At 45.3% G+C, this 27,035-nt stretch overlaps 1 protein-coding gene across 10 annotated transcripts in view; it reads left to right on the forward strand.

The window, feature by feature from the left end:
* RALGAPA2 (Ral GTPase activating protein catalytic subunit alpha 2) overlaps window positions 1-27,035 on the forward strand; it is a 270,104-nt gene that overhangs the window by 50,491 nt on the left and 192,578 nt on the right. For all 10 annotated transcript variants that reach the window (XR_008686475.2, XR_008686472.2, XR_016039170.1 and 7 more), the window contains exons 6-13: window positions 1,244-1,421; window positions 4,478-4,593; window positions 8,266-8,404; window positions 9,083-9,282; window positions 16,369-16,599; window positions 20,718-20,885; window positions 22,133-22,270; window positions 26,346-26,494. Coding sequence is in view for 7 of the 10 variants with exons in the window: in XM_055430686.2 (XP_055286661.2) it covers window positions 1,244-1,421; window positions 4,478-4,593; window positions 8,266-8,404; window positions 9,083-9,282; window positions 16,369-16,599; window positions 20,718-20,885; window positions 22,133-22,270; window positions 26,346-26,494 (1,319 nt within the window). In the remaining 3 variants the exon portion in view is untranslated. The remainder of the gene's footprint in view (window positions 1-1,243; window positions 1,422-4,477; window positions 4,594-8,265; window positions 8,405-9,082; window positions 9,283-16,368; window positions 16,600-20,717; window positions 20,886-22,132; window positions 22,271-26,345; window positions 26,495-27,035) is intronic.

The raw sequence follows: 27,035 nt of genomic DNA on the forward strand, positions 1-27,035 counted from the left end.
CAGGGCAGGGCAGTGCTGAGTCCAGGGCTTGTCTAGAGGGGCTCCCGGGGATCACAGTTGATGGGGTGTCTGTCTTGGTGTATTTGACTTCTCTGGGAGTCAACCAAGCTTTCCCTCCCTCCGCTCCCTCCATCTTCCCCCGCATCCCTCCCCCCTCCCTTTCATTCCATCCATCCCCTCGCCCCCTTCCTTCCCTCCGCTCCTCCCCTTCCTCGCTTCTTTCCTTTCTTCCCTCCTCTCCTTCCTTCCTTCCATCTCTCCTCCCCTCTGACTTTCCTGCAGACCCTGGGCCTGGTTTGAACCCTGGCTCTTTAGAAATTAGCACCATTTTGGTGTCACTGAAAGGGCACCAGGCAGCCCCTCAGTTGCCTATATTCGGAGCTCACTACATCTTTCTGCTGCGTCTGATATTTTTTTTTCCATCTCGTTTCCTTATTTAATCTCTTTTATTGACATCACCTTTCCAGCCATTTAGGAGTATAAAAATGGAGTTACCTGTGTTTATGAATTCTAGGAATGGGATGAAGCTGAAAGTTTTAAGTGCAGAGAAGGAAAAAGGGCACATCTGCCTGTATTGATGTTTTTCTATGGGTGATGCCGACTATTCAGAGCCAGGGGAAGGCATCAGGAGAATAGGATAGGGAAGCCAGAGGCTGCCTGTCCCCCTCAGCCAGGTCCGTGGGGCCCGTTTAGCTCTAAGTGTTCTGATTTTCAAGAACATGGTACCTGTGTATAATGCAGTGACCTGAGAGATTCTATCCAAAGCACAGTGTAAATCTTGAGCAAGATTCTCTTTGCATGGTTTTCATGAGTAATTGAGCATTGATGATCTGGGCACCGTTGCTGTAAGGCATAAAATGCGAATACTAGGAAATGCTTAGGTAGCAGTTACTGTGAGCCAGGCAGTTCCAATCCACTTCACCATATACGAGCACTTGGTGATAAACTTTGTTATCACTCCTGCTTCACCGCCGGAGAGGTGAGGCAAGGAGAAGTTAAGTGGTCCTCCACACTCACAGCTCAGCTAGAAAGTGGCTGAGGCTGCACTGGAGCCCAGCCCCTCCGGCCCTCGTGCTGGGCTGCAGTGTCCTTGCTTCCTGGTCATGCAGGGAAGGACTTGGTGCAGGACTTCAGTGATGCTTTGAGCTTCTTGATCTGTCCCCCAGAACCATTGCTGCACTGTAGTACATTTATACAAGTATGACTGCATGTTTCATTTTGCTGCCTTTGGTCTTGTTTTTAGATAAGATGTGAAGGAATCCGGCTGTTTCTTCTGTGGCTTCAAGCACTTCAGACGAACTGTGCAGAAGAGCAGGTGCTGATTTTTGCTAGCCTGGTGCCGGGATTCCCTGCCATCATGTCGTCCAGGGGGCCCTGTACACTGGACACGCTCATCAACCCTGGCCCCAGCATGGCTGATGGTGAGTGATGCTGGCCCATCCAGCAGGTGGAAACTACCCTCCACATTGCGATAAGGGATCCCTCTTTCTGTTCTTTTCCTAACAGAAACCTCGGTTTCATGGATGGATTCTGAAGAGGAATTGTTGTTGTTCAGTCTCTAAGTCCTGCCCGACTCTTTGCTACCCCAAGGACTACAGCACGCCAGTCTTCCCTGTCCTTCACTATCTCCCTGAGTTTGCTCAAACTCATGTCTGTTGAGTCTATGATGCCATCCAACTGCCATCCATCTCATCCTCTGTCGCCCTCTTTTCCTTCTGCCCTCAATCTTTCCCAGCATCAGGGTCTTTTCCAGTGAGTCAGCTCTTCGAATCAGGTGGCCAAAGTATTGGAGCTTCAGCATCAGTCCTTCCAGTGAATATTCAGGGTTGATTTCCTTTAGGACTGACTGGTTTGATCTCCTTGCAGTCCAAGGGACTCTCAAGAGTCTTCTCTAGCACCACAGTTCGAAAGCATCAATTCTTTGGTGCTCAGCGTTCTATATGGTCCAACTCTCACATCCATACATGACTATTGGAAAAGCCATAGCTTTGACTATACAGACCTTTGTCAGCGAAGTGATGTCTCTGCTTTTTAATATGCCATCTAGTTGGTCATAGCTTTTCTTCCAAGGAGCAAGCGTCTTTAATTTTGTGGCGGCAGCCACTCTCCGCAGTGATTTTGGAGCCCAAGAAGATAAAATCTGCCACTCTTTCCATTCTTTCCCCATCTATTTGCCATGAAGTGGTGGGACCGGATTCCAGGATCTTAGTTTTTTGAATGTTGAGCTTTAAGCCAGCTTTTCACTCTCCCCGTTCACCCTCATTAAGCGGCTCTTTATTTCTTATTCGCTTTCTGCCATTAGAGGGGCGTCATCTGCATACTCCTGTTTTACAGACATTTGAACTGACAGAACTGGAGCCTGTTTTATATGAAATGATGACAGGAGAGATTTACTGTAGTGGAGGAAACTGGAGGGAAAGGGAGGGGACAGCTGTTGGCAGGAGCAGAGACACATGGTGTGTCTGGCTGGAGCAAGTGCTTTTGTTGCTGTTCATGAGATTTAAATGCATCCCAAACTGCTGCCTGTTTTCCGTACAGCGATTGTTTTATAAGTGGGTGTTCATTTGCTCCCCTGGCTCTTTTTTAAAAAATATTTATTTATTTGGCTTGTTGTTGTTGTTCAACTGATGAAGTCGTGCTCGACTCTGCGACCCCATGGAGTGCAGCACGCCAGGCTTCCCTGTCCTTCACCGTCTCCTGGAGTTTGCTCAAACTCATGTCCATCGAGTCAGTGATGCCATCCAACCATCTCATCCTCTGTCGTCCCCTTCTCCTGCCTTCAATCTTTCCCAGCATCAGGGTCTTTTCCAATGAGTTGGCTCTTCGCATCAAGTAGCCAAAGTAATGGGGCTTCAGCTTCAGCATCAGTCCTTCCAATGAACACCCAGGACTGATTTCCTTTAGGATTGACTGGTTTGATCTCCTTGCAGTCCAAGGGACTCTCAAGAGTCTTCTCCAGCACCACAGTTCAACAGCATCAGTTCCTCAGTGCTTAGCTTTCTTTATGGTCCAGCTGCATAGGATCTTATTTATGGCACACGGAATCTCCGTTTTGGCATGCACGCTCTTCATTGGAGCACTTGGGCTCAGTAGTTGCATTGCCTGGGCTTAGCTGCCCCGTGGCATGTGTGATCTTACCTCCCCAATGTTCCCTGCATTGGAAGGCAAATTCTTAACTACCGGACCACCAGGGAAGTCCCTGATGCTCCAGGCTCTTTGTCACCAGGTGTGTATTTTCATGCAGTTTTCATGGAAGAACAGTGGTGGCCTCATGGGACTATTAATGTCATCTTTTGAGCCCAGGGAGTTTTCAAGGAACTTGCCCATTAGGGCCACTGTTTTGTCACTGCGGATCACTGTATCGCCCAGTGACAGGTATTTGACCTTGGGCTGGTCAGAGCAGAAGGTGCAGGGGCGAGGAATGGTCCAGTGAGGGAGGTGGCTCTGTGGGCATCTGTCCCCTGGTCACGTGGCCTGACCTGCAGTGTGAGCAGTTCCAGTGCTTGGTACATGTATTGTATTTGGTTATTTCATCTTGCTTTACCTTTTAAAATTTTTATTGGAGTATGGATTTACAACGTTGTGCTGCTGCTAAGTCTCTTCAGTCGTGTCCAACTCTGTGCGACCCCATACACAGCAGCCCACCAGGCTCCCCCGTCCATGGGATTCTCCAGGCAAGAACACTGGAGTGGGTTGCCATTTAGTTTCTGCTATAAAGCGAAGTGAGGCACTTTAAAAACATTTTTTTAATTGGAGGATAATTGCTTTACAGTGTTGATTGGTTTCTGCCGTACAACAATGTGCATCAGCTCCAAGTATACATATATCCCCTCCCGTTTGAGCCTCTCTCCCACTCCACCCCCCGATCCCACCCGTCTTGGTCATGTGAGAGCACCGAGCTGAGCTCCCTGTGCTTTACAGCAGCATCCCACTACCTATCTACTTTACACATAGTAGCATAAATATCGGAGAAGGCAACGGCAAGCCACTCCAATACTCTTGCCTAGAAAATCCCATGGACGGAGGAGCCTGGTAGGCTGTAGTCCATGCGGTCGCTACGAGTCAGACATGACTGAGCGACTTCACTTTCCCTTTTCACTTTCACACATTGGAGAAGGAAATGGCAACCCACTCCAGTGTTCTTGCCTGGAGAATCCCAGGGACGGGGGAGCCTGATGGGCTGCCGTCTATGGGGTCACACAGAGTCGGACACGACTAAAGTGACTTAGCAGCAGCAGCAGCAGCAGCAGCATAAATATGTCAATCCTGCTCTCTCAGTTGGTCCCACCTTCTCCTTCCCCACGTGTCCACCTGTCCCTTCTCTACATCTGCATCTATTGAGGCCTTGCAAATAGGTTAATCAGTACCATTTGTCTGTATTCCATATAGGCACGTATATTTTAATAGGGGCCATTTTTAAAGCCCTGTTTGAACTTTAACTTTGGTGAAGGAGCTTTTCTTGTTTCCCACTCTGCAGCGAAGATCCATCCAGAAGAAATCACTCCACTGCTGCCAGCCGTATCAGGGGAGAAGATCGCCGAGGACCAAACGTGCTTTTTTCTTCAAGTACTATTGAAATACATGGTTACTCAGGTATGAGTGGAACCATGGATGATTCAGCGATATTCATATCCTCACTGGGGAAGAGAAAACACTGCCTCTTTTCTTCCTGTTTGTCTGTATTTTTTACCTTTGTTTTTTCTTGGTGATTTTATGTGATATTTCACTAAATGTAGAATGTATGCTAGGATGCTTCAGCAAAGAGCAGGCCTGCATGCTACTGTGTGTGTGTGTGCAAAGGAAGCAGTTCTGTCCTCCATCTGCCTACTTTACTTTCATACAATCTCATATTATTCACTTCATTTGTGACACTTCTCACCAAATGCGTGGGGATCTGAATCACCAGGTCATTCTCTGCAATACCAGTGTCACAGTTTCACTCACTTCCAGCCCTGCCTACCCGAGGTGGTCTCAGATCTCACAGGGAAGTTCTCTGGCCCGTATGCCTCCCGGTCCCACTCAGTACCCGTCACAGGCAGCCGGTGTCCAGGTTGCCCACAGCTTCCATCCAGTTTGGCTACAAATCAGAGGGTCCCATGACTCCCTCCTCAGGTGCAGTGAATTTTAGAGTAGCTCACAGAACTGGGGGAAGCATTGGTTCACAGTTACCCATTTAGGAAAGGGTGTGGTAAAGGACACAGGTGACAGCTGGATGAAGACACACACGGGGTGAGGTCTGGGGTGGGGGGGTCCTGAGCGCTGGGGCTTCTGTCGCTGTGGATGGAGGTGCGTCACCCTCCTGGAGCGTCATGTGTTCAACCCGGACACTCCCCGAAACCTGGGGCTGTCGGGATTTTTATGGTGGCTTCTTCACGGGAGAGATGATCAGTTATCAACTCCATTTCCAGCCCCCCTCTTGTCTAGGAACAGCGGTGCAGGCGGTAGGGAGAGAACTGAAAATTCCGAGCTTCCAACCATGGCTTGTTCCTCCTGGTACCAGCCCCATCCAGAAGTCCCTTCAGAGTTGCCCAGAGCTCCAGGCACGAAGAAGTGAGCAGGAAGCTAGGGCCTCGGTGCCAGGAGCCGGGGGCAGAGACCAGTGTAGCATTTTCTGTTATCTCCCTGTATCTCACTGTTTTTGCCTGTTTGCTCTTCCGCTGCCCCATTCTCTGTGCTGAGGAGACTGGATGGGGGAGGAGCAGACCCAGGGCTGACTGGGCGGGTCCAGAGTGATGGGCAAAGGGCAGGGGCCTGAAGGAAAGCCGTGGATTATCTCATCCTGTTACTAGCCTGGCCTCCCTTATGTGAGATAACCCTTATCAAATTCTTCTTAACAAATGATTTCTTACCAAATCATTGACTTCTGATTTCACCAGGGAATTTGTGTCTCTTGGTCAGCATTTCTGGACATGATGTGGTTTGGGAAATGCTGTTTCTTTCCTCTCAGCGAGTACATCCCTGGTCCCTGAACTTCTCCAGGGCATACGTTCAGGCTCCTTCCTTCCTCTCACAACCTGGTGTGTTGTTGTTCAGTCACTAAGTCGTGTTCGACTCTTTGCGACCCCATGGACCGCAGCACGCCAGGCCTCCCTGTCCATCACCAACTCCCGGAGCTTGCTCAGACTCGTGTCCATTGAGTCGGTGATGCCGTCCAATCATCTCATCCTCTGTCGTCCCCTTCTCTCTTGCCCTCAATCTTTCCCAGCATCAGGGTCTTTTCCAGTGAGTCAGCTCTTTGCCCAGGTGGCCAAAGTATTGGAGCTTCAGCTTCAGTTGATGTGTAATCTCTGCCCATCCAGTTCCTCACCCAGGGGGCCCATGACACCACTGTTCACTTGCTTTTTGCCATGTCACCGTGAAATCGGGGGCCCAGGGTGAACGGGTTCTGGTGTGTCAGGTCCAGAGAAGGACATGAGTGTTGGCCATCCTGGACCTCTGGACGACTCGAGGGGACCCCACCTTCCTCAAGGTCTCTTCTCCTGGGATGACCCCCCCACTCCCCCTCTTTACCAGTTTTCTCTGAAGGCTGTGTTTCCTCTGCCCCCTCTGCCCTCCGTGTCCCTCAGGGTGACCCCGTCTGCTCTTCTCTCCCCTGTTTCTCTAGCAGCACCACAAGCTCAGGACTCCCGCATCCTGAGTGCCAGCCTGGGTCCTCTCACCTCTGGGGAGCCCTGGGTCCTGGCCGTGTAGGCCCCTGCTGCCTACATCTCAGCCCCATCTGTCCAGGAGTGGTCGGCTCCACCCTTCTATCCATTGCAGAAAAACAGCAGAGTAGCCAGAACCTCGATGTGCTGGGGGACTTGGGTTCATTCCAGACGTGTCACTAATGAGCTGTGTGACACGTTGATCCCATAACACCCTGGATCCCAGGAGAGGAGGACTGGTAGAGGGTGGCGGTGCGTCCTTTCCGCTGTGTGCAGGGTTGTATGCGGTGTCCACTTGCCCCTCCTTCCTCTGTCCGTCGGGCGGGTGGGTCCTCGGAGCAGATCTTCCTCTTTGCCTTACCTGGAGGGATTCTGACAGGTGATGAACACCGGGCCCCTCGTTCCTGGACTTCAGGTGCTCCAGGTGGGCTGGTCAGGAGGATGTTGAGATGCTTTGCTCTGGAGCTCGGTGATCTCACAAGCATGACAGCCACCAGTAGGCACTCTCGAAGGGCCTGTTCACACCTCGTTTCCCTGGGTGGTAGGCTCTCGATCACCTGTCTGGCTTCCTGGTCTGTGCGGGCCACTCCCTGCAGGGGAAGTGTTTGCAACGTTCCCGCCAGGCCTACACAGAGCTGGCTATTTAAGGGGGAAGTAGTGTCTTCACCAGAGAAGACAATGGCACCCCACTCCAGTACTCTTGCCTGGAAAATCCTATGGACGGAGGAGCCTGGTAGGCTGCAGTCCGTGGGGTCGCTGGGAATCAGACACGACTGAGCGACTTCACTTTCACTTTTCACTTTCATGCATTGGAGAAGGAAATGGAAACCCACTCCAGTGTTCTTCCCTGGAGAATCCCAGGGACGGAGGAGCCTGGTGGACTGCCGTCTATGGGGTCATGCAGAGTCAGACACGATTGAAGCAACACAGCAGCAGCAGCGGCAGCAGTGTCTTCACACATGGGAGCTTTAAACTTAATGGCTTATCCCAGCCTGCAGATTTTTTTTTTTTAATTGAAAAATAGTTGCTTTACAATGTCATGTTAGTTTCAGGTGCACAGGGCAGTGATTCAGTTATACGTGTAGCATTTGGATTGCTTTTTTGTGCCCTTTGCAAGATTCTGTAGCTTTGCATTTTGATAATGATTTTTTTTTCATGTAGGTAACATGGTATGAAATTCTTGCAAGAGATTGTTTCTTTAATTCTTGTGTATTATAAATGGCCTCTTTTGCATTTTAAAAGAAGTACCTGATTACTTCTGGATAAACATTTTAAGGGCACAAAGAGTGTTAAATCATCACAAGGAACATGGAGAAAAAAATACAGGAATGATGTAGTGGGGCAAGTTTAAAAGATACCATAAGTTTGATTTTTTTCTTTCTTGAATATCCAGTAAAAATGCTGTTTTTTTATGTAGTTATTGTTTTGCTTTGAAGTATTCGTTCTTGGAATTGTTTGAGTTTTAAGATGTTATTACATGATGGTCAATGCTATTTGTCAAGTGTTTCATTTAGGATAGGGGTTTTAACAGTGCATCAGCATTTCAGTTGATATTCATTAATGTGAAGTGTAACTATATGTATGTTCTGCCCCCCCACCGGCTCCCCGCTGTTATCTGAAGGCTGCCAGCTTGGAGTGGAAGCATAAGGAGAATCAGGAGACTGGGTTTAAATTTCTGTTTACGTTGTTTCGAAAGTATTACCTTCCTCATCTGTTTCCCTCCTTTACCAAGTTAACCAACATCTACAAGCCTGTGCTGGGTGAGTACTGATAGCTGTGTGTGCGGTCTCTTACAATGATTAAGTAACATAATTTTTTTTTTTCATATTTAACGGTCACTTTGTTGTAAGAGTTTTCCAGTTTCTTAATAAATGATTTTAACTATTTGTACAGACTGAGATTTGCCTGAGTCCTGAGCAATAAAGGCCATCTGTGGGTCCTGTAACTCAGGAGTAATTTGATACGGATCATGGTATATTGATCCCTGGGGTCAGGAAGATCCCCTGGAGGAGGGCATGGCAACCCACTCCAATATTCTCGCCTGGAGAATCCCCATGGACAGAGAAGCCTAGTGGGCTACAGTCTGTGGGGTCACAAAAGAGGCAGACACGACTCAGCAACTAAACAGCAGCATTTAAGCAACCAGATATATGTCTATTTAATTAGAAATGGAAACATTCTTAGGGGTTCTGTGATGTTTAGAGTCACGAACCTGGGGACTTCCTGGTGGTCCAGTGGTTAGGATTTCACCTTCCAGTGCAGAGGGTGCAGTTTCAATCCCTGGTTGGGGAACTAAGATCCCACATGCCCCATGGCCAAAAAACCAAAACATAAAGCAGAAGCATTATTGTCACAGATTCCATAAAGACTTTAGAAATGGTCCACATTAAAAAAAAAAAAGATTTGCTAACCTGATCATGTGTTCTCTTGTCCTGCAGACATCCCCCACCTGAGACCAAAGCCTGTGTATGTCACTACCACTCGAGACAATGAGAGCATTTACAGCACAAAGATCCCATACATGGCAGCTCGTGTCGTCTTCATTAAGTGGATGGTGACTTTCTTTTTGGAAAAAAAGTATCTAACTGCAACGCAGAACACTAAGAATGGAGTTGATGTATTGCCTAAAATCATTCAGGTATGTCATTCATCACTTTTTTACCTTTTAATTCTGGTGTCTTGCTGTGATTCATGGGGTCGCAAAGAGTTGGACATGACTGAGCGACTGAACTGAACTGAAGCCCTACTAACACCAAAGTAATTTACTGTCAAGGCTGTTGGCTCTCACAGGTTGTTGGCTATGGGGACTCGGTTTCACTGGCTCTACCCTCTGTGATGCTGAGGTTTCAGAGGAAGCGTAAGTTAGCACTTGCCAGGCTCTCTTGGCCTTGCCATGACAAGGCAACCTTGGGGCATTCTGAGCAGGGGGCTGACGTGTGTGCTCCTGGCTCCCTGTCACCTCCTCTCCTTCACTCAGCCCCCAGTGACCTGTGAGCGTGAGATAGATGGCCTCCCTGGCCTTGCTCATTCCAGTCAGGGAAGGTCCCCAGCAATCATGAGGTGATCACAGAGAGGTCACCTGAGCCTGCCAGGTGCCCTCTGGGCTCTCGGGGAAGGGGTGGGTCAGTACCTGTGGATTTCAGGTCATCGTTGAGCCATGATGGGGTCCCTGGAACAGAAGGCAGCGTTTTCGGAGGCCTGGGTGAAGCCCTCTTCTCACATGGGGCCTGTGGGGCCTCGCTCTCTCCCTGGTCTTGGTCGGATGCATGGGGCTTTCCCAGCAGGTGACGTGTCTTCAGGCTTTTGTGTGGGCAGAGCAGGACACCTGGTAAAGTCAGAGTGGCCGTTGCTTGGAGGAGTCACGGTTTTGTTTGCTCTGATTTATTGGCTCCAAGGACAGAGCCAGGAAGTATGGTCCACTTAGTGCAGGCTGGCTGATGCCCTGCAGTTCCTGGACGTGTGACGTCTGTCCGAGGCTGGAGGATGCACCGCCCCTGCCCTTGCTGAGGGGTCCTCAGTCCCCCTGTGGTAGAGCACCCAGTGGGTCCAGAGCACAGGGCCCATAATAAGAACAAAAGACTCACTAAAAGTTAAAAAAATTTAAACTTTAATTTCTGAATTCCATCGTCCCTGGGATTCTCCAGGCAAGAACACTGGAGTGGGTTGCCATTTCCTTCTCCACAAATGTAGTAGATAAACTCAAAATGGTAATAGTCACTGCTGAGGACAAAATTGGTTTTCTGAAGAACTGTCACACAACACTGATTAAAAAAAAAATCAGAGATGGAACTCAGAAACTAATATTAATAGATAAGACCATAGGTGCAGACCTACTTTGCAGACATTGTGAGGGCAGAAGGAAAAAACAACAGGACATAACAATTAAACCAAGAGCAAGGAAAGCTTCAGTTCAGTTCAGTTCAGTCACTCAGTCGTGTCCGACTCTTTGGGACCTCATGAATCACAGCACGCCAGGCCTCCCTGTCCATCACCAACTCCCGGAGTTCACTCAAACTCATGTCCATCGAGTCAGTGATGGAATCAAGATTGCTGGGAGAAATATCAATAACCTCAGATATGCAGATGACACAACCCTTATGGCAGAAAGGAAAGCTTACCTGAGCTAAAAAAAAGTCATGTCTTAAACTGAAAGGGCCTGTGAGCCCCAGGAAGAATTAGCAAAACAGACACCAAACTAAACAGACATTTGACCTTCAGGAGTTAAAGGGAAAATGATACAGACTTCCAAACAGAAACCGCAGCTATGTCAAAGGAATGACACTGAGATTAGCACCGAATAGGAGAAGGAAATGGCAACCCACTCCAGTGTTCTTGCCTGGAGAATCCCAGGGATGGGGGAGCCTGGTGGGCTGCCATCTATGGGGTCGCACAGAGTCGGACACAACTGAAGCGACTTAGCAGCAGCAGCAGCTAATCTAATCGACAGCCCTAGAAGCCAGAGCAACCTGTTTGTCCCTTTCTCAAAATCTCACTTCATATCATGTACATCAGCACAGAGTCACATTGGTTTAAGGCCTAAGTTGATTTAAAGTCTAAGTATAAAAACAAAGTGATCAAGAACTTAGGAAAAAATCTAGGGGAAATGTATAAACTTGGGAAGTGGTAGACCACCTTTGGTAGAGATGAAACCTGCAAACCAAAGACTAAATGAGGTTCGACTTTATTTTGAAAAACAGGAAAAAGATTTATTTGTCAAAAGATAACATAAAGCTAGGCCCAGCAATAGACTGTGGAGAGTGTTTGTCATATTATACGGTTGTTAAAGCATTCATATCTCCGCTGTATGAAGAGCACCTATGAATAGACATGAAGACAAACAAGCTGATTGAAAAATGGAAGAAGGAGGTGAAAGTCAGGTCATAGAAGAGGAAATAAACATGGCCCTGGACCTCCCCAGCAGTCAGGGAAACACAGTTAGTTCCGGGCAGCTATGAGAGCCCTTTCTTCACCTATCAGGTATACAAAATCGGAAAATCACAAGTAGACAAAAATTTGTAGGAAACGTAAGAAATTCAGTGACACTCTGATAAACTTTTTGTTCATGACGTCTAATGTGGTTGTTCAGGCAATTCAAAACACTATCAGAGAAAGGATGTAACCTTTCTCCCCCGCCCAGTTTCGAAGTTTCAGAAAACTATCACCTGTGCTTATTGAAAATAAGTTGCTCCTTCTTAAAAAAATACACTCGGATTATGAGAAGTCGCACGACTAGCATAGTAGCCACCACTTCCAGGTTCTAATTTTTTCCCTGTTGGCTCTTCACACTTTTGAGTCATTTCCTTTTACTCTGTAGCTAAAGTGTCACAAGGTTCTGACCTCTGGAACCCGTTAGGAGGGTTTTATCACCCTAATAGAAAAAAAGGCGCCAGAGCTCAAATCGTCTTATCCATAAGAGAAGTGTTTCACTCTCCTACAAGAGCAGCTGGAGGCGACGCTGCTGCAGCCATAGCTGTGGCCACATGTGCCCTGTTTCTCTCCTCTGCCTTTTCCCTCTGGTTCCTCTCTGATGTTAGCAGCAGCAGCTGGGGCCCTCCTTCCTAGTTCATGTATAGAGAATCCAGAAACACAGAGCCCTTCCCTTTTGTGTGAGTGGAACAATTTAGGTTACCTACCTGCTCTTAGGAAAGAGCAAGGCGCTGATTGACTCGGGTCTGGAGCTGTGAACAGCTCTGGGTGGGGATGTGGTGACCAGCTTCCAGGAAGCAGAAGGCTCCCCTGGTGTTAGGGGCGTGTCAGCTTCCCCTGAGGCAGGTGCGGCTACAGACCAGGGTGGGGTGGGCGTGGGGGCAGAGATCTAGGGGTTCCGTGAGGGGGGAAGGGATACAGAGCAGGCACCATGCAGGTCCATATCTCCTGTTCCCTGCACATGGCCATGCCCAGACGTGGCCACTGCCATGGTCCAGGCTGCTCATACACTTCACAGTCAGTTGTTAGGTCAGTTTCCTGCTGCTGCTGTAGCTAATTTCCACAAATGCATTGTCTTACACCTCAGGAAGTCAGAGGGCCCAAATTGGTCAGGGTGTAGGATGCTCTAGGGGAGGGTCAGTGTCTTCCCTGTCCGGCCTCTATGGGCTACCTGTGTCCCCTGGCCTGTGGCTACTCATCAGATCACTTCTCCTTCTGTTTCCATTTGTGCATCATCTTCTCTGTGTCTGCTCCTCCTGCCTCCTTATGGATCCTGTAGTTACCTTGGGTCTACCCAGGTGCCCTCCCCATCTCAGCATCCCGAATTTAATCAATCTGCTCAGTCCCTTCTGCCATGGAAGGCAGCACAGTCCTGGGTTCCAGGAACTCGGGTGTGGACATCTTGGGGAGAGTGGTCATGTTCAGCCTGCCTGTCTCCTGTGTTCTCGTCTCTGCCTTCCCGCTGTGCTTCCGTCTCATCTCATGTGTGTCTACCATGTGTTCCGCTCCTCATTTACATTATACAGGAGAGAAAGCAGTTTAAATAACTGAATATTAAATTCTAGAAATGGAGTTGAAGGAATAAAAACATCTATAATTGTGTTTATCTCCTGAAAATATTTGCTTGGAATTTCAAATTTCATGTAATCTTACCTTTGTAAAGTGAACATCACTGTCTCAGCCAGCTGATCCAGAATCTCTTTTCAAAGAATATACTGCTCTTATCAAATCCCTTTAAAATAGTATTTTAAATTCTGCTTTCAAATAGGGTTCACACTTTCCACTACTACTACGTTAAAAGTCATGTATGAGATGCTTTTGTGTGTGTGTTTTTTCCCCAAAGTGAATTTACTTCCTTTTGATCAGAAACTAATACCCTTGACAGTATTTTTCACTGGAGAGGGAAGGGGCTAACTCACTTACCCCTCAGAGAATCTGGTTTGACCAGTGTTCTTGTTTGGTGGCATCATTCATGGGAGAGAGAGAATATGGTTGTCCACAAGTCCCATGCCACGCTGGCAGCCGTGACCACTGATCCCCCCTTTCAAATCTGAACGTCTTGCTGTGTCATCTCAGCCAGAAGTGTTTCCAATGAACTATGATTTATTCCTTGGTGTATCATGTTAGTGTGAGATAGAAGTGCTTCACCCTGCATTAGAGAAAGCAGAGTAGTGATTTTAAAATTTCAGCAGCACATTAATTAAACATTAAAACATTAAAAGGAGGATTTCCTTGGTGGTAGAGTGGATAGGAATCCGCCTGCCAATGCAAGGGACATGGGTTTGCTCCCTGGTCTGGGAAGATCCCTCATGGTTCGGAGCAACTAAGCCTGTGTACCACTACTACTGAGCCCAGGCTCTAGAGTCCAGAAGCCACAGCTGAGCCCTCAGCTGTTGAAGCTCACAGGTCCTAGAGCCCGTGCTCTGCAACAAGAGAAGCCCCCGCAATGAGAAGCCCGCCCAACAAAGAGTAGCCCCTGGTCACCACAACTAGAGAAAGCCAGTGCATAGCAACAAAGATCTGACACAGTGCAAAATAAAATTACTTACTTAATTAAAATAAAACCCAAAGAAGTTTATGAGGGAATGAAAACAAAAAAAAAGTTTGAGATGCTAAGAAAGTTGATCATACTTATTTGTATGCTAACTCTACCTTTAGTTACACTGTTAAAGTGCCACTTGAATTCTGACCCGGCCCTTCCATAATGATTCATGGCCTGTGGGTTTCCCGAAAGTTGTATCTCATGGGGCGAACAGTTGAAAAAATGAATCACACAAATCGACACCCCTGTGGGAGTCCGTGTATCTTGCAGACCCACCTGTCTTTGACGGCCACACGCTGGCGCTCTGTGTTCCTGTTTCTACCAAGACGGGAGCGGGCTGCCCTCAGCCAGGTGGGTCGACTGTGATGGGGAACTGAGTGGCATCAGTTTTCACCAGCAGAATAGCAGCTGCATTCTCATTTCATACCTGCCTTGTGGGTGTCCTCGTCCAGTCTGACCCTGAGGGTGAGCAACTCTCAGTATGAACTGTGGGTTGAGAGGAAACCAGGGTGGGGAGGGGAAAGATTGAGTGGCAGCCTGTATCATGCATTTTCCTGAACCCTGGCAGCACAGGCAAGCAGACCATATGCCTGTTTCACTGGTTAAGCCTTCCATCATATGCCAAAGAAGCAAAAATCATCTTTGCATTTACCACTGGAATCAACTAATACTAAGCAATAGCTGAGAATTCCAGCTTGATTGTAGTGGGCAGAAAATAGACCTCTCTCTGTAGTTAATTTTTATTCATGCTCTTACTGTTGATCTTCATGAAAGAGGCAAGAAATGAATAGCCTTGAATAACTAGTTTGTTTTCACTCTCATCACTTACTATCATTATAAATGTCATGGGGTCACAAAGAGTTGGACACAACTGAGCGACTGAACTGAACTGAACTGAACAACATGCAAATTTTTTTTGGAAAGCAGCATTTTGCTGATTTGGGCTAGAGGAGGCTGGGGAAAGCATTGTTTTATCAAGAGAAGTAGTTTTCAGTTAATGGCCTGATGGGAAATTCATCTGTCTTATCATTATGTTCTATTTGGATCACGGAGCTTAGTTTTCAAAAACAATTTGGTGCCTTTGAATGTAATTCTTTAGTGCATTATTTTGTTCTCTAATTGTCATAGAACCTGTTATCTAATGACTTCAAAACGTGTGGCTTCAAACAACCCTTTCACCATATTATTTATTTCCCTTTTTGGGTCAGGAATTTGGGTGAGATTTGGTTGGACAATTTTGGGGCTTCATGTGGTGTTAGCTGAATTCAGTGGGTGGCAGTCTTCAGCTGGTGGCTGGTTGGTCAGGAGGGTCTGGAATGACTTCAGAGCCTGCTACTCTGGTGGGTGCATGGGGCAGGTTGGGCTCCGCTGGGCCTCCCTTTCTATATAACCCCTCTTGCAAGGCAGTTGGACTTCTTTCCTAGCTGCTCAGGGCTCCGAGAGCAAATGTTCCCCTAGATGCTACGTGGGAGCCCTCAGCCTCCTGGGTCCCCTCCACCCTTCCCCACTGCTGGCTAACACAGCCCTACAGCCCGTGGGGATCGAAGGGACACAGCCTTCCTATCTCTGTAGAAGGTATGTCAGAGAATTTGTGGCTGTTTTTAATTTGCTACGTAAGGATGTGTGTAATTATTTTTTTTTTTAGTCTGTGGGGGAAATGAAAGTTATTGATCAAAAAGTCACAGGTCCATAAGACATTAGTCTTAATCCAGCCACCATGCTTTACAGATCAAAAATATATGAATATCAGTAAAAATGAGGAAATTTTTACTTTTCTATGCAAATTTTTATTTTCTATGGGTTGACCCATCAAAAAGATGAAATAATCTCTATAGAGTTGCTTGCTGCACAGTGTGGCAGGGCCTTTGATAAACCATGCAAGCTTAACAACCCAGGCATGAGGAGAAAAATTGCTATCAATATAATTGTCTACTCATTTTCTCTAGCGATTACTATTTGAATATCCTCTTTGTTTTTAAACTGTCCTTGGTAGTCTTGTTTCTTGTCACTTCTTGTAAAAAATATTCACAGTTGGTAGAATTTTAGTGGTATTTGGGTTAGATATTTTTGACACAAAAGAATAATAGTGTAATTTACTAAAATGAAGCAAAATTTCACTTATGTTGTGTTTGGAGGCAATCTTTAATTCTGGGGGAAATGAGCGCACCATTCCCGGAGTTCCCGGAAAACAAGGCGAGTCTTCACCCTGGCCCGGTGTCTTGGAGGATCGCTCAGGAGGGGGGCCCTTTCTTGCAGACCGTCGGGGGGGGCACTGCAGTGCCGGAGAGGGCGCCGGAGCCAGACGCTGGCGGGGCGGCGGAGCAGGACCGAGGCCACGCGGATGGGAGCACCCTGTCCGAGCGCCGGCTCAGCAGTTGCAGCCTGTGTGGCATTGAGGAGGAGCACCGTGAGGTTTACGACATGGTCCAGCGCATCCTGCTGTCCACCCGCGGTTATGTCAACTTCGTGAACGAGGTGTTCCGCCAGGTGAGAGCATGAGCGTGCGTATGTGCGCACGCGTTTGTGTGTTTGCGGGGGTGGGGGGTGGTGGGGTGGGGGTGTGTGTGCAGGGGCAGGTCTCAAAGCTGAAGAGGTTTCTGTCTTTGTTCTGTTTCTCATAATACTCCAAGGAATACAATCGACAAATTGGGCTCAGTTACACAACTCCATAATGATTTCTTTCATCCCACTTTTAAGGTCTCACATGGAGGGTTGGAATTTGAGAATTTCGGTCATTTTTAATGTTGTTTTCAAGATTTCTGGGAGAAATATCAATAACCTCAGATATGCAGATGACACCACCCTAATGGCAGAAAGTGAAAAGGAACTAAAGAGCCTCTTGATGAAGGTGAAAGAGAAGAGTAGAAAAGCTGGCTTAAAGCTCCACATTCAAAAAACTAAGATCCTGGAATCCGGTCCCATCACTTCATGGCAAATAGATGGGGAAACAATGGAAACAGTGACAGACTATTATTTTTGGCTCCAAAGTCACTGCAGTTGGTGACTGCAGTCACAAAATTAAAAGATGCTTGCTCCTTGGGAAAAAAGCTGTGACAAACCTAGATCACATATTAAGAAGCAGAGACATACTTTGCCAACAAAGGTCCATATAGTCAAAGCTATGATTTCTCTAGTAGTCATGAATGGATGTGAGAGTTGGATCATAAAGAAGGCTGAGTGATGAAGAATTGATGCTTTCGAATTGTGGTGCTAGAGAAGACTCTTGAGAGTCCCTTGGATTGCAAGGAGATCAAACCAGTCAATCCTAAAGGAAATCAACCCTGATTATTCATTGGAAGGACTGATGCTGAAGCTCCAATACTTTGGCCACCTAATGTGAAGAGCCGACTCGGAAAAGACCCTGATGCTGGGAAAGATTGAAGGCTGGAGGAGAAGGGGATGACAGAGGATGAGATGGTTGGATGGCATCATCGACTCAATGGACATGAGTTTGAGCAAACTCCGGGAGATGGTGAAGGACAAGGAGGCCTGGCGTGCTGCAGTCCATGGGGTTCCAGAGTTGGACACGACTGAACAACAATGTTGTTTTCATGATTTGATTTTGGAAAATTCCTACATGGGGTGGGACAATTCTATATTTGAACAAACTCATCCCCTCAAATAGCCTGTGTTTCCATAGCAAATTTTAAGCCCAGGGGGAGGCAGGGGGAAAACTGCTTCTGAACCCCTGGCAGCATGTGAGCATACAAGAATTGTTGCATGGCTGAAGGCACTCAGGCTGCAAGCTCCTGCAGACAGTTGGACTTTGCCTGCAGAGGCCTCTTGCAGTACCTCTGATAGTATTTATGGCCTAAGAGGAAAAAGGAGACTAGGGAGGGGATTAAGAGGAAAGAAAGGAGCAGAGGTCGAGATGTTGAAATAACAGAACTTTGGGGCAAGCTGAATTGACGTGTTCAGTCCCAGAAGGCATATGATTGAGAGCAGAGGTCAGCACATTTTAATAGAGTAAAGGATCAAATAGTTAGCATCTTCGTCTTTGTTGATCACAGAAGCTCTGCTTTGTAGTGAGAAAGCAGCCAGGGATAGCATGCAACAAGCCCGTACAGGAACAAGCCCGTGTTCCTATAAAACCTTATTCACAAAAATCAAGTGGCAGACGAGATTTAGGTTGTGTATCATAGTTCCACAGCTGATCATGATCTATAGCAATGTTTGAAATCCTTGGGTGCAGATACTTAATATCAGATATCATTGACAAAGCTTTTAAATATTGCACTAGAGATAAGTGCTAAATTGATGTGGTTTTGCCTGTATTGTGTACTTATTTATCATACACATAGTTTCATCCACATCCATTATTGGCATTCCACCCCTGGAAATAGTGTGTTCTAAGTTCTCAATTTAATCAAAATCCCAAATTCAATCTAAATTCACTTTTGAAGTAGCTTGAGTCATTGAGGTAAATGGCAACCCACTCCAGTGTTCTTGCCTGGAGAATCCCAGGGACGGGGGAGCCTGGTGGGCTGCCGTCTATGGGGTCATACAGAGTCGGACACGTCTGAAGTGACTTAGCAGCAGCAGCAGACTGCTTATGACTAAAGTAATGAGACATCTTTGTGCCATGAAACTTAAAAACATTTACATTTTATAAGTGTTCTTTAATTTGGAAACTTCTATGTGAAATTTCAAATATGGTTATGCATTGTTAAAATACTGAAATAGAGACATTTGAGAAAAGGGGCCTGGGTTTTCACTTTGCATTCTGTTGCCCTCTCTTGGTCAGTGATGAATTTTTTTTTTTTTTTACACAGGACAAAATGTGACTTCTTTCATAATAATTCCTTGTTCAATTTTAAATTATTTAGAGACTAAGCCTAAACTATTTTAAACTATTAAAGTTTAAAAATGGACATTCATTCAAGAAGTGCACGTTCTCAGTATGGAGTTAATATGTGTGTGTGTGTAACAGAGAACAGTGTCAGAGGCAGGTCCGATGTCCAGACACGAGATGTGGAACAGACACCCATGAGGACCACTGTGGGCTGGGTGACTCTTACCTGAAAATGTCTCTGTTTTGCTTTTATTTCTGAAGTACATTTTTGTGGATGTCAAATTCTACCTTGGCAGCTGTTTTCTTTCTGCACATTGAATATTTTGTTCCATTGTTTCTTTGAGAAGTTATGTCAAGTCATGTGGTTATTCTTTTGGCGGAAATGTGTCTTTTCCCCTCTGGCTCCTTTTAAGATTTTTAGGTTGTCTTTGGTTCTCAGCAGTCTTAGTGTAATATACTTTGAAAGTATCCTGTTTGTGTTTCTTTGTGATTCTTGAATCTGTGAATTGATACGTTTTATCAGTTTTGGCAAAATTCTCAGTATTAGTAATTCTTTCTTCATATATTGTTTCTGCCACTTTTTACTAATTCTTTCCTTCTGCACCTCCAGGCATGGAAAAGATAACCTTTTCCTTGCATTTTCTGTCTTACATGTCTTACAGTGGAACCAGTGTGTTTCTTGTCTCAATGTGCTTCATTCTGGATATTTTCATCTGATTTTTCTTCCAATTTTCTCTTTAGCTATATCCAGCCTATTGTCAGGCATTTTCACTGGATTTTTAAATTTGTTTATTTTTCAATAGATGCTTTAGTTCTCCTATACGTTTAAATTATTATTTATTTTTATTGTGGTTTTGCTAATGTTGACTTCTTTTTGCATACTTCTGACTTTTTAATTAATATGCTGCATATCATATTAACTAGACCATGTGAATAATTTTGGTGGTACTGTGATCTATAATTTTGTTTTCCTCCAGAAAGGATTTATATTAATACTTGCTTTCTGGGAGAAAGGTAACATTGTATACCTTGATATTGAATTTTAGTTGTCTACATTTGGATTCTGATCACATTCTGATCACATTAAATCAGGATTCTTATATGCAAATGGGTAAGGGGATTCTTTAATGTTGTTAAGTTTACAGAGGGAATTCCCTGGCGATCCAGTGGTCAGGACTCCACTCTTCCACTGTAGGGGACATGGGTTCGATCCTTGGTTGGGGAAATAAGATCCCACAAGCTGTGCAATGCAGCCAAAAAGAAAAAGTTTGCAAAAGTGTGTACAGTGCTACAACCAGCCACTTGGACAACTGACTCTCAAACAAGGAAGGGAGGGAGAGGGGAAGGAAGGAAGGAAAAGGGAGAAAGAGAAAGAGAAAGCCAAAAAAAAAAAAAACCCCATCAAAAAACACAAAGAAAAGAAAAGCCCTGGTTAAAGTTAAATTTGCCAACTTCTGTGGTGTCACTGCTCCCACTGTGGCCGATTCAAGTCACCAACATGATGTCACTGAATGTGAACTCGGGAAGAGCCATGACAACTGGCTATCATCTGTTGCTGATTTATTGGTATGGATTTTGGTTGTTTTATGCAATAATTGTTCAGAATATAGAAGTTATTTTAACATTGCACTTTGTTTTCTGGCCCAGTTATACAATTGTCTATTTTCCTCCCCAGTGTGGTGTGCACAAAAACATGTGGCCCTGTGTAGTCTGTTTCAAAAAAAAGTCAGATTGGTGATAGCCCATGGAAATGTCTGTTGGACTCATTGATAACCCAAACTTGTGCTAAAGGGAGTTTCTCTTATCATTTTAGGCATTTTTGTTGCCTTCCTGTGACATAGCCGTAACCAGAAAAGTAGTTCAAGTGTACAGAAAGTGGATCCTGCAGGAGAAACCTGTGTTCATGGAGGAACCAGACATAAAAGAAGCTGCCCAAGAAGATGCTGAAAAATTAGGATTTTCAGAGACTGATAACAAGCAGGTAATCTTTCATCACTTGTTGTTTGAGTTGGCAGCATCTTATTTTAGCAAAATCTTCCTGCTCAGTCAAGGGCCATAGTCAGTATGACACAGGCAGACTGTTTCTTTGTTGTCAACTCTGATGCTCTCAGGGAGGCTGCCTCCATGCTGTCTCCAGGGTCCTCCGCCACCACCTAACCTCAGGCTTGGCCATGTGTGCACGGCAGCTTCTTTCTTCATTATCGCAGAAGAATCTTTGAAAAAGCCAGTATACTTTGCATGTCATTATCGAAGACTAAAAGTGTCACTGCCTTACTATTGATACGCTTAAATAAATATTATTCACTAAACTGGGCTTCCCAAGTGGTGCTAGTGGTAAAGAACATACCAGCCAATGGAGGAAACGTAAGAGATGTGGGTTCGATCCCTGGGTTGGGGAGATCCCCTGGAGGAGGGCACAGCAACCCACTCCAATATTCTTGCCTGGTGAATCCCATGGACAGAGGAGCCTGGAGGGTTACAGTCCATGGGGTTGCAAAGAATCAGACACGACTGAAGTGACTGAGCACGCATGCATGCATTTGTTAAACTAAATTTAGAACGTTTTGGCAGACTTTCCTTGTACGGCAGTCCATACCAGCAGCAGTCCAATGTGACACACTTGAAAGGACGAACCCAATGTGCAGTCTCCACTGGGAGCCTTGTTGCAGGGCTAGGTGGTGTCCTTGGACAGGGGTGCTGGCAAGGTGGACCTTTCATTCCACGTTAGATAAAGATACAGATGGGATAAATCCAAAACGACAGGGTGGGCCTCTGCTTGATGCACAGAAGAAAATTAGGTTGTACATAGATTTCTGGCCTGCTCTTTTGACATCTCGTCTGAGATTTATTTCTAAAAGTGAATGTTGCCATGGCAATTAACACCAAACATTAAAAAAATACTTATAACCAGAGGTATATCACTTTTCAATATCTATATTAATTCCACAATTGGTTTCTCAATATTGGTGAAGTCATTTTAACAACTAGTCATGAGGTTTTGACAAATCAACAGTCACGTTCACTCAGTCACTGGACAAGCAGTATCTATTTCTTTAGCACATACTGAGCATTCAGTGCTATTTTAGGTGATGGATGTACAATGGTGAACACAGTGGAAAAGAGGCGTGCATGTAAAACCTGTAATCTCATGAATTCTCATGAGTGTAAGGAATTAAATACATGACCTGTCCTTCTCCCACTCTGCTGACTGACTATTGTCTTCCAAAGACCTCTTCTGAAGGTTCCGGTCACAAGCGGTCTTCCAGTTGGGGACGGTCTTACTCCTTCACCAGTGCCGTGAGCAGAGGGTGTGTGATGGAAGAGGAGAATAAGAACGTGAAGGCTGGGGCCCAGGCAATGTTGCAGGTACGTGCCGGCTGCAGATGCGAGGGCCCCCAGCGGAGTCAGTGTGAACGTTTTGTTTATTGGGGTAATGTCATTATAAAGCTTGGTGATCTTCTTAGCTATGCATGAGTAAAGAGCCCTTAAATTATCATCCTTAATTCTCTTCCTGATTACCCACCTTCAATTTGTAAAGTTTTCTTTTTTTTTAGTCAAAGGAGACATCTGAACTGGTTACAGTTTTCTGAAAGGGGTTGTTATACAGTGAATGCAAAATGACTGAGATTTAAACTCAATGACAGATAAAAAAAATGACTGAGATAAAAAAGTGGAGAGTGACCTTAGCAAAGGGAATGGCAACCCACTCCAGCATTCTTGCCTGGAGAATCCCATGGACAGAGGAGCCTGGCGGGCTACGGTCCATGGGGTCTCAAGGAGTTGGACACAACCGAGCACAGAGTTATCTGGATTCTAATTTGTAAGACAAGCTTGGTGATTATGTAATAAGTTATATGCATCTTAAAAATTGCCTGTGTTTATGAAGAATGCTGATTAATGCAGTGATTTTTAGACAGTTATCTGAATAGATATATGAACTACACCAATACTGTTTGGGAACATTGGAAAGAGCAACTCTGCCTATCAGTCAGTCTCCCCAGACTTGGAGACTTTATCTCAAATATAGGGATTGGGGCATTACCTCTCAGGTCCCATCCAGTTTGAAGGTTGTCAGAAGTATAAGTGAAAACACAGGGTCACTCTCTTTCCCTCGCTCCCTGGCCCTCCACCCTCCCCCCCATATCTACATTCAGCTGTCCAGTTAAGCCTCCCACACAAAGGCCAGGCTTAGGGTCTGGGGAAGGCAGGCATGGGTGTGGCATGCATGGTACCCAGTTTTCAGTGATGCTGTGTTTGTCATCTGTCTCTTGAGAGGATTCCTTATCATGGGATCCTTTTGGTTTTCAGGTTAATTAGCAGTTTCATATACTGTAATTATGGGACTTCCCTGATAGCTCAGCTGGTAAAGAATCTGCCTGCAGTTCAGTAGACCTGGTTCAGTTCCTGCGCCTGGAAGATCCCCCACAGAAGGGATAAGCTGCCTACACCAGTATTCTTGGGCTTCCCTGGTGGCTCAGATGGTAAAGAATCTGCAATGCAGGAGACCTGGGTTCGATCCCTGGGTTGGGAAGATCCCCTGGAGGAGGGCATGGCAACCCACTCCAGTATTCTTGCCTGGAGAATCCTGTGGACAGAGGACCCTGGCAGCTTACAGTCCATGGGGTCGCAAAGAGTTGTACACGACTGAGTGACTAAGCACAGCATACAGTGCATACTGTAACTAATGAGTTTTCTCCTTTTTCAATGAAATTTGGCAAATACTCTGAAATTAGCTTTTAAAAAATCAAGATGATTTTACTTGAATAGCTTCAGAGAACTTTGGCTCAGCTCATCAGTGTCATCTGTGCAACCACTCGAGGACGCTCACAGGAGTCCTGTCCTGCCCCTTCCTTCCAGCTCACTGCCCAGTTGCCATGGTTAGCCATCCCGCAGTCAGCCCATAGGGTTGCAAGTGCCTATTTTTTCCCTGAGTTCAGGTGAGTTATTTGTTTTCTAGAAGAAGTTACATCTATTTATATGAACCAGGAAAAATATTTCGACTTGATTATATAGCTCTACAGCTTTAAATTTTTTTTCAGTTTAGATTTAAACAGCTGTTTTTGTTCTCATTTCATCAAGTACCTTGGTCCTTGACTTGTAGGAAAAAACAGCCAAATGGAGGTTTGATAGGATGAGACTGTTTTATAGTTGCTTTGACAAGTACAATTTGTATATATTAGTTTTGTTGATTTATTTTTTTCCCTAACTGATACTAATACTGATACTATAGTAATAAATACTCAAGGAGCTAGCATTTTTTTACAAGACTTTTTTCTAATGTAGACCATTTTTTAAAAAGTCTTTATTGAATTTGTTATCATATTGCCTCTTTTTTTAAATATTTCGGTTTTTTTTAACCTCAAGGCATGTGGGATCTTAGCTCCCCAACCAGGGATTAAACCCACACCCCCTGCATTAGAAAGTGAAGTCTTAACTAGTGGACTGCCATGGAAGTCCCTAGCTTAGATTTTTGATGTTTTTTAAAAAAGTAAAATGAAAGAAGTATACTATATGTAGACTCCTCACTTTGGAATTTGCAAAGGTTTAAAATTCAATCAAGAAGCCAAGTACATGAATTTAAAAGGATCTGTATCGCAATATACCATCTATGGCACACTTTAAAAAAAAAAAAAAACATTGTCACTCAAACTGCTGTAGTTTGTTAGTCTAAAGGTTCTTTGCTTTCTTTTTTCTTAACTTGGAGGCTAGTAAATTCTCCACAATTGCTGTTGTCATCTCTTATCTACGGTTTTAGTGCTTATTTTGTGATTCTTCCTAGAAGATTGAGACATGATACATTTTTAATCTCACATAAAATAATCACAGAGGCTGTCAACATTTTAGTTTGCCCTCTTGACTTTTGAGTGTGTTCATTTCCTCTGGTTAGTTTGTGCATCTGTTTTGAGATGTTGTATTAAATGGATTTCATCCACACGTGAGCCAGCTCTGCTTGTCCCCAGATCCTTGGTGTTTTGTGCTTTGAACAGAAAGAACCAAGAGGGACTACAGCTCTAGAAGGTAGAGAGGATCCATCCTTGTCACCAAGTTGACAGTTCAGAATGTCCCGACTCAAGGGGTCAGAGCATCATCCATGTAAATGATAGCACGTTGCTCTGCTACCGCAGAGCAGTGGCTCCCTACAGGGCAGCCTGGACCCCTGCTTCTCCCAGTTCTCTACTGATGGTTCAGTTGCTCAGTCGTGTCTGACTCTTTGCAACCCCACAGACCACAGCACGCCAGGCTTCCCTGTCCATCACCAACTCCTAGAGTTTACCTAAACTCATGTCCATTGAGTCGGTGATGCCATCCAACCATCTCATCCTCTGTCATTCCCTTCTCCTCCTGCCTTCAATCTTTCCCAGCATCAGGGTCTTTTCAAATGAATCAGCTCTTCGCATCACTGATGGTACAGGACAGGGAACTTGTATCCTAAAGGTATGAGGCAGAGCACAGGGCACTTGGTGGACTACCTACATTTTTTGATGTCTCAATTTTTATCCTAAGATTCCCTTGAGTTTTGTGTTCTGCGGCATTATGTGTTTCTCATATTGGAAATCCATGTTCCTGGAAGATGGGCAGTGTTGGCCATGTGCTTTTGCCCACTTTCTGGCTGCCACTTGGATGGCACTGGCTGCCTTCTGTCAGCAAGGCCTTCAAGTCAGCAAAGGTGGAGACTCAGCGAGAATCAGGTCATTTTTTTCCAACCACTGTCTGACCACTGTGCCCCTGCCTTCTCTGCCCACCCACCCCTCTAGCCACCCCTACCCCACCAGGAATACTTACCTACAGATGATGTTCCTGTCTTAGAGGATGTCAGAAAGAAATCTCAGAAGCCTTTCTGACTCAAATGTTTCCAAAGTTGCAATATTAATGCGTGTGTGTGCTTAGTTGTGTACAACTCTTTGTAACCCCATGGACTGTAGCCCACCAGGCTCCTCTGTCCATGGGATTTCCCAGGCAATACTGAAGTGGATAGCCATTCTCTTCTCCAGGGGAAATTCCCCACCCGAGGATCAAACCTGCATCTCCTACGTTGGCAGGTGGATTCTCTACTGCTGAGCCACCTGGGAAGGCCCTAAGTGATAGCAGTTTTTTTTTCTAGAAAAAGTCTTTCAGATGTCAGTATTAAATTGATTCTAAGGGGTGAACTGTGTGTTCTAAGGGGTGAACTGAGGCTTTCCGGGTGGCACAGTGGTAAAGAATCCATCCACCTGCCAATGCACTAGATACAAGAGACATGAGTTTGATCCCTGGGTCAGTAAGATCCGCTAGAGAAAGAAATGGCAACCCACGCCAGTATTCTTGCCTGGGAAATTCCATGGACAGAGGAGCCTGGGGGGTTACAGTCCATGGAGTTGCAAGAGTCAGACACTACTGAGTGCACACACACTCACAAATCTGCTTACTTGTATTTTCTAACATAACATTTGTTGGTTTTAAGGTATTTCTGACAAATGCTGCAAACGTCTTTTTGCTGGAGCCATGTGTGGAGGTTCCCATGCTCTTGAAGGAGCAAGTTGATGCCTGCAAAGCTGTTCTGATTATCTTCAGGCGCATGATAATGGAGCTGACAATGAATAAAAAGACCTGGTGAGTGTATTTTCAATTAATTAATATCGTAAAACAGATGTTTCTGTTTTCAGTGTAATAATTAAAAATGTGAAAGCCTCCACCAATTAAATAGGTTTACAAAGTGAACCATGAGATGATAATCAGTCTTTTGTAACATTTAGGTGAATTATGAAGGTTAAGTATCCAGTACTTTGATAGTTCATTTGTTTTCATTACTGGTTTTATTTTTTTTAACCTCAAATTAAGAGTAAGCAATCCTATGACATAATAGCAGATTCTTGTATTTTAAACTGTCATCAAACAAGTTTCGTGCAAAAGCAGTAACTGGTGGTTGATGATATCATAATCCATAATCCCAGGAGGGTCGGCTAATCGCTCCAAAATACTTTTAAGCTGATTTTATTGCTGTAAAGTTGAAGTTTTAAATTCATTTTGGAAAAATGATTGTTTTAAGCGATACATTGTTTTAAGCGATACACTGCACTCAATGCAGTGGCATCGTGAAATACGCTCATGTGAAGTGTTTTCTTCTGCTTGCTGGTTTTTCGTTTGGTGTCTT

Source organism: Moschus berezovskii, chromosome 15 (assembly GCF_049115385.1).
Source record: "Moschus berezovskii isolate FMDL1 chromosome 15, NW_MosBer_1.0, whole genome shotgun sequence".
In the NCBI taxonomy this organism is placed as follows: Eukaryota; Metazoa; Chordata; class Mammalia; order Artiodactyla; family Moschidae; genus Moschus; species Moschus berezovskii.